This window comes from Cygnus atratus, chromosome 4 (genome assembly GCF_013377495.2).
Source record: "Cygnus atratus isolate AKBS03 ecotype Queensland, Australia chromosome 4, CAtr_DNAZoo_HiC_assembly, whole genome shotgun sequence".
NCBI lineage: Eukaryota > Metazoa > Chordata > Aves > Anseriformes > Anatidae > Cygnus > Cygnus atratus.
In genome coordinates, this window is record NC_066365.1 from 11,977,006 (window position 1) to 11,988,098 (window position 11,093).

At 40.2% G+C, this 11,093-nt stretch overlaps 1 protein-coding gene across 1 annotated transcript; it reads right to left on the reverse strand.

Moving 5' to 3' along the window:
• Nucleotides 1-417: 417 nt before the first annotated feature.
• On the reverse strand, nt 418-11,093 carry ERI1 (exoribonuclease 1). Its single transcript, XM_035539357.2, has 7 exons — nt 10,965-11,093; nt 10,486-10,682; nt 7,938-8,148; nt 6,724-6,807; nt 5,852-5,961; nt 3,994-4,108; nt 418-2,851 (listed from the first exon to the last, which is right to left on the reverse strand). The coding sequence occupies exons 1-7, from the start codon at nt 11,043-11,045 to the stop codon at nt 2,609-2,611; spliced, it is 1,041 nt and encodes a 346-aa protein (XP_035395250.1). The 5' UTR covers nt 11,046-11,093; the 3' UTR covers nt 418-2,608.

The window sequence follows — 11,093 nt, forward strand, 5'->3', positions numbered from 1 at the left end:
ACGAACAAGTGAAACCTGAAAAAATGTTTGTCTGCAACACAAACATCACTACTAAAATCACCCTACCACTTTTTATGATTTATTTATTTATTATTATTATAATTATTTACTCAAATGTCTCCTTCACCTTTAGTATAAAAGCATCCAGGAAAACATATCCTCTGAAGTGTTGTGAACTAGGTGCATTCATGAAATTTGGGCCACCTAACCACGGTAATGTTACTAGTACACCAGAGAAGGCTGATCACGGGCCATGCTGAGACGTCCAAGATGGTCAAAGTCATGTTTTATGGAATGAATTCAGTACCTTATGTTTTAAAATATACCAACTTATTTTAATAAAACTGTTTACATTTCAAATACACAAACAAACATTGATAAACTTCATTTTAAAAATCACAGAATCAAACGTTCTGCAATTCTATGAAAATTTTTAATTAGTTTACAGTGAGACATTAATACAGTTTAGGTTTAAAAAATGTCTGGAATTATTCTACTGATTTCTGCAACTCTGTTAAAAAAAACTACTCCAGCAATAAATAGAAAGCAATCTAATATTTAACCCTTATTTCAAAATATCATTCTGAAGTTATTTAACAAAAATAAACAATTCTGGACTTGATGTAAAATTACAATAGCTCTTCGCTTATGAAAGCTGTAGTATAACAAATAATTCTTTCATTGGACTGTGAGCATGGTTACAGACCTGTAAATAAGACTAGTGATAAAGTCTGTGACACTGCCAGTCTCCTGAAGGGAGATTTGCTGAGCTAGACTCATTTTTATCATAAAAAACCTCTACAACGGAAATTCAGAGACAAAAGAAGTTACTATGTTTTTTCACAATTCCAGAAGAGAGAATATTATCTCTACAGTGAACAAATATATAATCAACAGTTTGTAGTGAATACAGGACTAGAATTAAGTGGTCAGAGTAAGCATATCAGAGATTTTATCTTTCTGAAAACACATCAAGTATTCCTACAGAAAGAGGAAAATGTGAAGTTCAACAAAAGGCTACAGGTAAAACAAATATTCACTTACAGAAAAAAAAATGAACGTCATTCTAAAGTAGCTGTCCCCAGGTGCCCACAACAGTGCCTGTAGCTATGAGTGGAAAGAAAGCTGCTTTCCTCCTACAAATCATCGGAGAATTGACCGGTATTTGCCTCTCTTACATGAATTTATAACAACATTTTCAGGTTACCACTGAAACAGTTAACAGACAGAAGAACAAGGGGAACCAAGAGGAGTTTGACTGGACAAGCAGTATATGTCCTAAACAAACAAGGCTTTATTATGAATTATTAGTTCTGTTTCCTTAACATAAGCAGCAGGAAAAAAGAATGAATTATAATACAGGGATACCAAACAACCTTTTTTTTTTTTGACCAAGAGCAATCAAAATTCTGCTTTTCAGAACAAGCCATTCTAATGCAAAGCTGATCACATTAAAGCTGTACTTTGTCATAGCCCACTTAGATAAAGTAAATGAACAGTTTGGCCACGTTTGAGTATCATGTTATCTGGGGCCTAGGAGGAAAGCAGAGGAAGTTGTTAATAATTAGATGTGACCTTCACTAATAAAACTATATATACACCTTCCAACGTTAGATTTCAGATAAAGGCATAGTTCCATGGTAGCAGAGGTAGGAGAAGGCACCAAAAATAGCTGAGCAAGTCTCTAACTATGAATTAGAAGCTTCTTGCTTTGCTTTAAATAACAACCATGTAACAGAATTTTGAACTTGGTTTGAACTTACTTTTATTTCACTTCATTTTTAAGTCAAAATAGATGACAAATGTTTAAACAGGCTGTCCTTCATTTGATTTAGCTTGAGTGTAGCAGGCATAGGAAATATGATCCTCAAAGTGAAGTCCCAAAGCAACTCCTCTTTTTAAATACGGGTTAAAAAAATTAATGCCATACTGCATGAATGAATTTTTTATTCAACACACAGCTCCTATAATTGATGTGGTCAAAAACAAGCATACCCTTAAATTAAAAAAAAAAAAAAAAGAAAAAAAAAGAAAGAAACCCAAACTACTTCTCTACTGCTTTAGAATTGATGAACATGCTCCCATTTCTCAAACTTTGTGACAAACAATTATCAGCAGGAATCCCAACGAGATTGCCTTATCAGCAGAGGCCAGCCCAGCCAATCTTTATTTCAGCTCTTCTAGCAACATCTTGTTTGGATGCAATGAATAATGATATGCTAGACATCATTATAGTATGGAATAATGAATAAATACTACCCACAAGCTGGTGTGGAACAGTAGTACACAGGCCTAATCAATCTTTGCATGTGTTTAAATTCCATGTCCTTAAAAGCTTACCACTTTGCCTAGATTTTGCATATCAGCCTTACTGCTAGAAAAGGTGCAAAAAGCAATAACAACAACAAAAAAATCATCAGTATAAAAAAAAATGTTGTAACACAGGCTTCAAAAAGCTTCCATACTCTTTTTTTGAGCAAAGACCATTAATTAAGGTGCCTTCAGGTTCTGAATTGCAGACAGATTTGCAGAGGCTGCCGTTTGATAAGCTATTAACGATCTGTAGTGGGTATCTGAGAGCAGTTCCTAATGCAGAACCCCTGAACTGTTAGTTTCTGTAACGGGGCATCTGTGGAGCAGGGGCTCCCTCTAAGGGGGCTGAAGAGGAGACTGTCATGAGCTGTCCTGCGTGCATTTTCTCATTCACTCGCAGTTCACAGCCATCCTGCAGCATCCTTATAGCTATCCTTGCAATGTTTTTAGAGTCGTCAAGTCCACTGTGAGGTCTCCCGTCATAGGTCATCCCCAGCTTTTCAAGCATGATTGTCAGCTTGGTCTGGTTCCTAGGAACCTGATGGAGAAAGCGAACCACATTTAAGAATTAGGTTCTGTACCAAGTCTTTTTAATCTAACACGCTGCAAAATAAACAGATGCAGATGTTAAGTACCACACATTACTTTCATGTTGCCTGTTGTTGGATCACTAACGATTTCACTTCAAAGCACCTTGCTGAGACAGACACTCATTTTTATAGTGGAGACGTAGTCAACAGGAGCTTGTCTAGACTCAGAACCATTTCAAGAGCTTCTCGCCATGACAAGCACCAGCTCAAGATGTGCCAACACTGGCAACGGTGGAAGTCATGGTCCAGCAAGGTTTAACAAGACTTATAGAGAAGGAATTACCAAAGTGGTGTAGCAGAGGGAATCAGACTTGTTTTCTTTTGAATTCTAAGGGATTAAGAAGCATCAGGATCCTGATTCTTACTGACCCCAAATTTCTGAACAGATTGGCAACACCAATACTTGCCCGTGTCTACACAGATGAACTACATCTCTTATTAAATGCCAACCTCCTTTTTCCTGAGGTTATATTAAATACAACAAATCGCTTCAAGAGAAGATTGCCAGCCAGGTCCAAATCATATTCAGAGAAATGGTTTAGCTACACTGACTAGTAATTCACCAGAATCTCCAATAACCCACTTCATGGCAATCTGACAGTGACGGAAAGCAGCAATAAGATCCAGCACTGAACCAGTGTTACTTTTCTCTTGACAATTTGATGCAACTGTAGATAGGTCCTAATCTCTTCCTGTCCCCATTACTCTGTGAAAAGTGGAGATATCCGTCCGTAGTGACGCAACTTTGTTTTGTATTACATGAAAACAGGAAACGATAATTGCAAAATCAATACAGACTCTTTTCAGCTACTTTAAGATCCAAGAGTATGACATTTTAGATAATCCTTCATGCAACAATGAACACATCTCCTGCTTCTTAAAAGCAAGATTAAAATTAAAATGCAGTAGATGATACCATTTTCAATTAGTAAAATGAGATGTGGGCATGAATGACATTAGAAAATTAGGCTCCAGGCAACTAGATTAAGTTACACTATTTTTATACCACACACGTAACAATCACAGGTATGACAGGACATTCAAGATAAACGAAAATTTCCTGCAAGAGAAAACAATTATCTGTACAAACCTTATAGAAGTTCCCATATGATTTGCGAATATTGATCCACTTTTTGGCAAATGAAGGGTATTTAATACGGCTAACACGGCACTGGATATTCAAAAATTTACTCATATCCCAAGATCTTAAAATATCGAAAGAAAAAAAAAAGAGAAAGACATTAATAATGAATAAGTCATATACCCTCTATTCCACCTATTGCACATCTGAAACACAAAAAGATGTCTTTTCTTTGGTGTCAGTAGAAGGAAAACCGCTTAGATTTGGAAAAGCTATCTGCAGTCATGGAAAGGAATCTTTCAGTATGAAATTCTTAGTGATAGGGAAAACAAATAGCAAAAGGAGCAACATTTTCACTAAATGGTTTCAGGCCCAGGATGGTTGAAACAAAAAATAGCATGCCAACTTCCTCAGCTACCACATTAACTCCAAGATAGCCAATATATCAGAGGCTTATACAGTCCTTGCAGAAGGAAATTACAACTTAAATTTCCCCGATCGCTCAGGTATGCATACATTTATCTCCGTAACTGATGACATTGAAACAAGACCGTAATTCGTTTTAGAAGAACCAGACCTTTCTGGAAAGAAGATGAAGTTGTAACCCTACGCACTTCTAGCTTTCCTTCCTGAAAGGAAGCACCCCAACAAGTTTGTAAGCTTCAACGTAGAGTAAAGCCATTTTTCCCCTCTCCTGAAGCCATCTACACAATCTCACTGCACCTATTTTCTCAAGGGGACTCCCCTTGAGAATTCCAGACACGTTCTAAACCCATTAATATAACTAGTCTTATACCAGTTTTGCCTTAATGTTGTCTTTTTAAAAATTTACTATTGCTTCCAAAGAAGCCAAAAGGGCCTGTGATTGATGGCCATTGTCCAAATCTTCAGGAATTCTGAAAAAAGAAGAGGGGCTGTGGCCAAAATAATTTTTTCACTTGGTAAATTGGACTTATTATAGGTTTTGTCATGTATCCATTCATCTCTTATCAAGACTTTTTCAAACCACTCATGTCATAGGCTAGAATATTTATCTTTGTTTTACTTGAGGAAAGTGTTATGGAGTCATAGTAAGATTCCCCATGCTCTTTTTTCATAAGCTCCATTTTTTTTTCAGGGCTTCTCTCTCTTCAGTTCAACACAGTCATTACAGCAGTGTCTTGTTCATCCAGCCCAGCAGAAGACTTACTCCAGGCAAAGAACAGACATCTCAGTGTGAAACTGTATCATTCACCTCAACATGGCATATACACTTTGAAGCATAACCAACATCAAGCAAAGACCACCGAGGAAAAGTAGCTGTTCAAGGACTAGCCAACTCCTCACACACATAGGTTGTCAGAGCTGGAGCTGTCAGAGACACAGTCCTCTAGGTCAACACACAAAGCTTTCCGACTAGTCATTTCTCCCCGACTGATAAGCAGCATAATCCATTACTGCTCTCTGATGAAATATGCAGAACGTATTAACAGTAATACTAATACACATAGGATACAAATCAACCACCACACCAACCTCAGCCTCTAGAGAGCATGGAAGCTGGTTAGAACCGAAATTGCAAAATGTTACTTGCAGGTATTATGTGCAATATGAAAACTAGGTGGAAACAGAGAATTGCAACAACAAGAAAGGATAAAAAGTCTACTCAATGTCATTTAGTTGCATACAGAAACCTGGAAAAGAAACAGTGCCATCTGGTGGACTTAAGCTTCATTTCAAACTGCTCAGTTTAGCCTTCCTGACTTACTTGAAAGCTAAAATTGTAATATAAAAATGGCAAAAAGGCAGCATCACAATCCACTTTTAACAATAGTGTATACATAATTTTGCAGCTTTAGAGTGTGCTGAAGATTACATAAGGACATACCCATCCGTCAACATGCAATAGCTGTACTTTGTTCCCAGTTCTCGCTGCCTCATCCACTCTATGACGTTCTGTAGAACTTGAGGAAATGCATCAGCTTTATCAATGACGTCCTAATAGAACAAAGAAAGCAAAAGCAAGGACCACTTAAAAAAAAAAACAACACAACAACAAAAACCCACAAAAAACAACCAACAAACCCTCACAACATGAAGTGTAAGAATTATACTGATATGTAGGCTGTATACCAGGATTATACTAAATAACTCACTAGAGTTGGCTTCACAATAATCTTAGAAACAGACTACACATTAAAATAAGTGGGTAAGGGGACAGATTCTTCTAAACTGGAAAAACAAAAGCACCACAAAAGCACCACTAAAGAGCCAGACCTCAAATGGCATCTATAAAAGTAAATAGATGTCCTGATTTCAGCTAGGATAGAGTTAGTTTTCCTCCTAGCAGCTGGTATGGTGCTGTGTTTTGGATTTAGGATGAGAGTAATGCTGATAACACACTGATGTTTTAGTTGTTGCAGAGCAGTGCTTACACTAAGCCAAGGACTTTTCAGCTTCTCACACTGCCCTGTGAGTGAGGAAGCTGGGGGTGCAACAGAAGCTGGAAGGGGACAGACCCAGGACGGCTGACCCCAACTGGCCAAAATGTATTACAAAATGAATGCTTTTCCCTACAGCTCCTAAAATGCATGAGTGACCAGCTAAGTGAAATCAATTCCAGGGTAACAGTTGGGAGAGGGCAAAAGAAACAAGGATTACGTAAATAATCTTCCAGAAAGATACAACACAAGTCTGAAAACATCAACGCACCTCTTTTTTTTCATTTCTCCCCCAAAGAAAAGAAAAAGTAGAAATTACCTGGGTGATTCCTGTCAGACCAATACAGAAATTTGAAAGTTTGGGATTGACCTCTGGCTTTACATACTGCTGAAACGTATCCTCCTGTTACAAGAGAGTCAAACGGTGAGCAGCAGCCCGCTAGGTAGCCCGCAATGCTTCTTTCCCGCAAAACTTCTTTGGCTTGCCCAGAGCTCAAAAGGCAATAGCAGCTACTTGCCCCGCTGGAGGCAAAAAGGACTGCACACCTCCCCAGCTAAAGTGAGCATCCTGACTGGCCATCGTGAGATTCCCAGTGGGATGGACGGATGGCTTGTCAACTGGGACAGCCAGTAGGCACCATTGAGCAGGGATGTGGATGCAGGAAGGGAAAAGGACAGACTTCAATAAAGAGGAGGATTTGATAAAAGGAGAGCATGAATTAAAAAAAAAAAAAAAGAAAAAAGCTGCTTCCCACTACTCTACAGGTAGCAAAACATTCTTGGTAATCTGCACATTCTTGGTAATCTGCACAATCCTCTTTCCGCAGTTAGAGTCATGCATGCAGCTACAATCTCATGTTGCATCACAGTAATTACTGGAAACCCTCCTCCTCTTAAAACCTCCTGGTAAATGTACCATTTATCAGAGGAATCTGCAGTTTCTCCATTTCATAGAGTCATAGTTACAGTCAGATAGCAGGTTAGGTTTTTCCTAAAAGAAAGATGTACAGGAATAGAGCACTTATGAGGCTGCAAAATTTCTACAGAGTATTTTTAAATCTGGGTTAGGCAGCTGCCAATCTATAAGGTAGGCTGCAGGAACAGTCTAACTTGCTGAGAAGCTGAGCTCACTGAACCCTCCTTTCTAGAATTCTGCATTAGTCTCCTCATTACCCCAGAGGAGACCACAGACCATCCTAATTCTTGTTTATGATGAATCTCCAAAGTCTTGAAAATAGCTTTGTGGATCTTAAAGAACGGAGAGGAGGAGACAAAAAAAAGACACAAAACCAAAAAAAGACAGAAACTGAAAGTTCCCTCATATCAGTAGAGGGAACAGTAGAGGATTGATCTTTTCCAGCTTCTTTTAGAAAAGTTAGTTTTGCTTATAAGAGGCTCAGAGGATAGGTCTTTAAGAAAAAAAGTGTTATTTTTAGTGAAGCTCAAAATCTACCTAAAAACTACCCTAGACTTTCTGAAGCAAAGAAGTTACACCAAAGAACAGCATACTGACACAGTAATTAGATCACGTACTATTTCCAGGGTATGTGTGTTCAATAAGACAACAGGAAACTCAATTATTTCATGTACGAATTCAGGTGGGTTTCCTTCTTCACAGGTTGCTTCAAAGTCAACAACGCAGATATAGTCATAGTAGCTGTCTGAATTAAGAGCCTCCTTCTGCATCAGCTTCTGTTTCTTGTAATAATTCTTCAGTCTCTTCTTCAGCACATCTTTTACTCCTCTAAATAGAGGACGAGAGTAACTAAGATTAATTATGCTTTTGTTTAATCACTTATTTCACTGTTGTAGCACTGAAGCTATATTCAACATTCAAAAGCTTACTGTCTATAACTTGATTTTAAGCACCAGCGCCTATGAAGTCTGAATTCAACTTTGTCAGGCAGTTAACACTCCGTTATCTGGGATACTGCAGATGCTGCGACATCCCAGACAACCAACAGGACTAGGTAACATCAGTATTTTGGAAGAGGCTCAGAAGCCCAGTGCAGAGACATGCAATAGCTCTGCAGAGCAACCTCCACTTCAGCAAGCCTCAGCGGTCCCTGCTTTTGCACAGCCCAGGCCTTCATAAATTGCTCAAAGATGACCTCTGACACTGGAAGCAGTACTGCTTTCCCCATCTTTCCATTTGTCCCCTCCCTGAAGCAACTGGCACTTGAGGCATTCCGCATCAGTGGCACGGTTAATTTCAGAATCCAGCTAAAATGCCCACATTTTAAATTTGTGTCCATTTAAATTTTAAAATTGACCTTGATTGACTTGATTAAAATAAAGTACTCTAGAATCCAGTTGTCAGAAAAACTTGCTGGCTTCAAATTTGCCACTAACACTCACTGTGGCAAGTGAATAAAGTTACTTACTGCTACTTTTTAACACAGACACTGCAATATACAAATACAGGTGCTAGAAATGCCACATACCAAACCAGAGCTGAACAAACCAGGTCCATTTACTCCTGAAAAAAGTTATTTTTGAAGTTTAACATTGCAAATGAAATGACAGCAGCAACATTGTAGCAAGTGATATTGTTAGAAAAGCAGTCCACTGATCCACACAGAAAAACTAGAATCAGACTACTAAACTTGAGTTTGAGAACATCAGCCTCTCCTGCAAGCACCGAACTCTCTTTTCCATTTTGGTTTGTTCTTCTAGTTTAATTCGGTAACAGTATGAAAGCTGACAGAAGTCAAAATTACTTTTTTTTCCCCATCTAACTTATAATAAAATAAGTTGAAAGAGGTGATGATCTACCAGCAAAATAACCTCAGAGGAAAGGATGATGCGTGGCCATCTGCTCAACTCTCTGCGTTAGGGGTGACGCTCCATTTGTTTACATGCAAGACGTATGCTGATCAACTTAGTTGAATTAATTGACTAAGAAACCACTAAGTCTAACTTAATAAAACAAAACAAAAAACATATTTAAATCTTCCCGCATTTACGACTGAATAAAAAACACAAATAGAAAATTAATAACCTAGGAGGAAACCACAAACATGTCATTTGCTATTTGATTTCTGCTTGGCAATTTTAGATCAGAATAAATGCTGAATAGCCGTACAAATCCAGTCTGCTTCACTATAAATTTTATCACATAATGGTAAATAATTTCCTCCTGAGAAGCCAAATTCATTTAATCAAAGGAGGAATTAAAAAAAGCCATGCAGCCAGAACATTAGCAGACAGACGGGGTGGAGGTAGCAGGCTGCACTTCCCGTGCACAGCTCCTCCCCTGCCTTTTTCTTTCCAAACGAATCTCTGCTCCTTCTGTCTTTTTTGTCTGGACATTATTTCTCCTAGTTTTCATCTTCTTTGGAAAGCTCGACTTTTCCCTCCAGCCTTATTCCATTGCATCATTTGTACTCCTCCTGCCTCTAGAGCATCCTAGCTCCAACTTCTGACTTTGCTGACTCCCCAATACCACCGCTACTCCCTTATTACCGTTGCCAACAGAAACAACACACTTTGTTTTTCCCAGCTGACTTCCTTATTTCCTATGCAGCAGGAACCACTCTCTATAAGCCTAGCCCCTTCCTCTTCCTCCTCCCTGAGCACAAGCTCAGCTTATCGTACATTCACCTACTCCCAGTATTCTCTCACACCCAGTCAGATTAACAAGCACCCCACCTAAGGCTAACTGTTCTCTGCATCGATGACATTCCCACACCTACCACGACAGAGGTTTTAGCCAATATCACAGCTGTACTGGTAAATAAGATTTTTTTTGAAGTGGGCTTCTCACCGCTCCAGGTTTGCAGTGCCGTCCGAGAACCCATGCCGTTCTCCAGACCTGCCTTTCCCCCTTGTACAAACACGTGGCGAGGTGTGACTTAGTTACACATTTCTTCATGTCTGCATTACCAGTTGAGGCAGCGCACATTTGAGACCACGTTAAGCAGTATCACATCCGCTAACCCTACAAGAAAAGCTCCCTCGAGATGGCACATAGAACACCTAGGGGTTGATGGCATGTCTCTTTTTCACTTTGTGGCGCGTGTTTAAACCTTAAAATAATCATGCTCAAGGGTAAATCAGAAGGGCTGCGACTCGGCCTGACCTGGTTTCAAGTTTGAACTCTGCAAGTTTACTTCTAAGCTCGTCTCGGGTCATTCTGTTGATGTAGCCATTGGTCATGGCGATTTCCTTGTACACTGGGTCGCTGAAGTCACTCTGACTGGAAGCTGGGCTTTTCTCCTTAGTTCCTTGATCGCTGACCCCGCTGTGCTGCTGCCGCTGTGCTTCAGCGCTGTGCCGCTGAAAGTCAAAACGGATGGTGGATTTTATGCATAGTTTTGGTATGTAAACACATTAAAACACCGCACCGTTCCACTCATGACCAAACCGAGTGCTTAACCAGCTTATAGAGAGGTAAAAAAAATATTAACATTGAGGCCTGCCTGCCGGCCAGGCGCCCGAATCACCACAACGGCAGCGCGGCGGGGCGGGCTCCGCGCATGCGCCATGTTGGGCGGCGGCAGCGGCCGCACCGCCCGCCCGCCCCCGGCCCCGTCCCCGTCCCCCCGGCCCGGGGCTCACCGGCGGGCGGGCGGCGGGCGGCGGCTGCGGGCGGGCGGGCTGCGGGCGGTTCTCCTTCTGCTCCTCCTGCTGCTCCTCCATGGCGGCGGCGGCGGCGGGGCCTGGGGAGGCGGGCGGAGCGGCGGGGCC

Coding starts and splice junctions, on each gene's coding strand:
- ERI1 (XM_035539357.2), bottom strand. CDS start 11,045: ATGGAGGAGCAGCAGGAGGAGCAGAAGGAGAACCGCCCGCAGCCCGCC. Junction 10,683..10,964: donor CGCCCGCCGCCCGCCCGCCG/GTGAGCCCCGGG, acceptor TTTGACTTTCAG/CGGCACAGCGCTGAAGCACA. Junction 4,109..5,851: donor TATTGCATGTTGACGGATGG/GTATGTCCTTAT, acceptor CGATATTTTAAG/ATCTTGGGATATGAGTAAAT.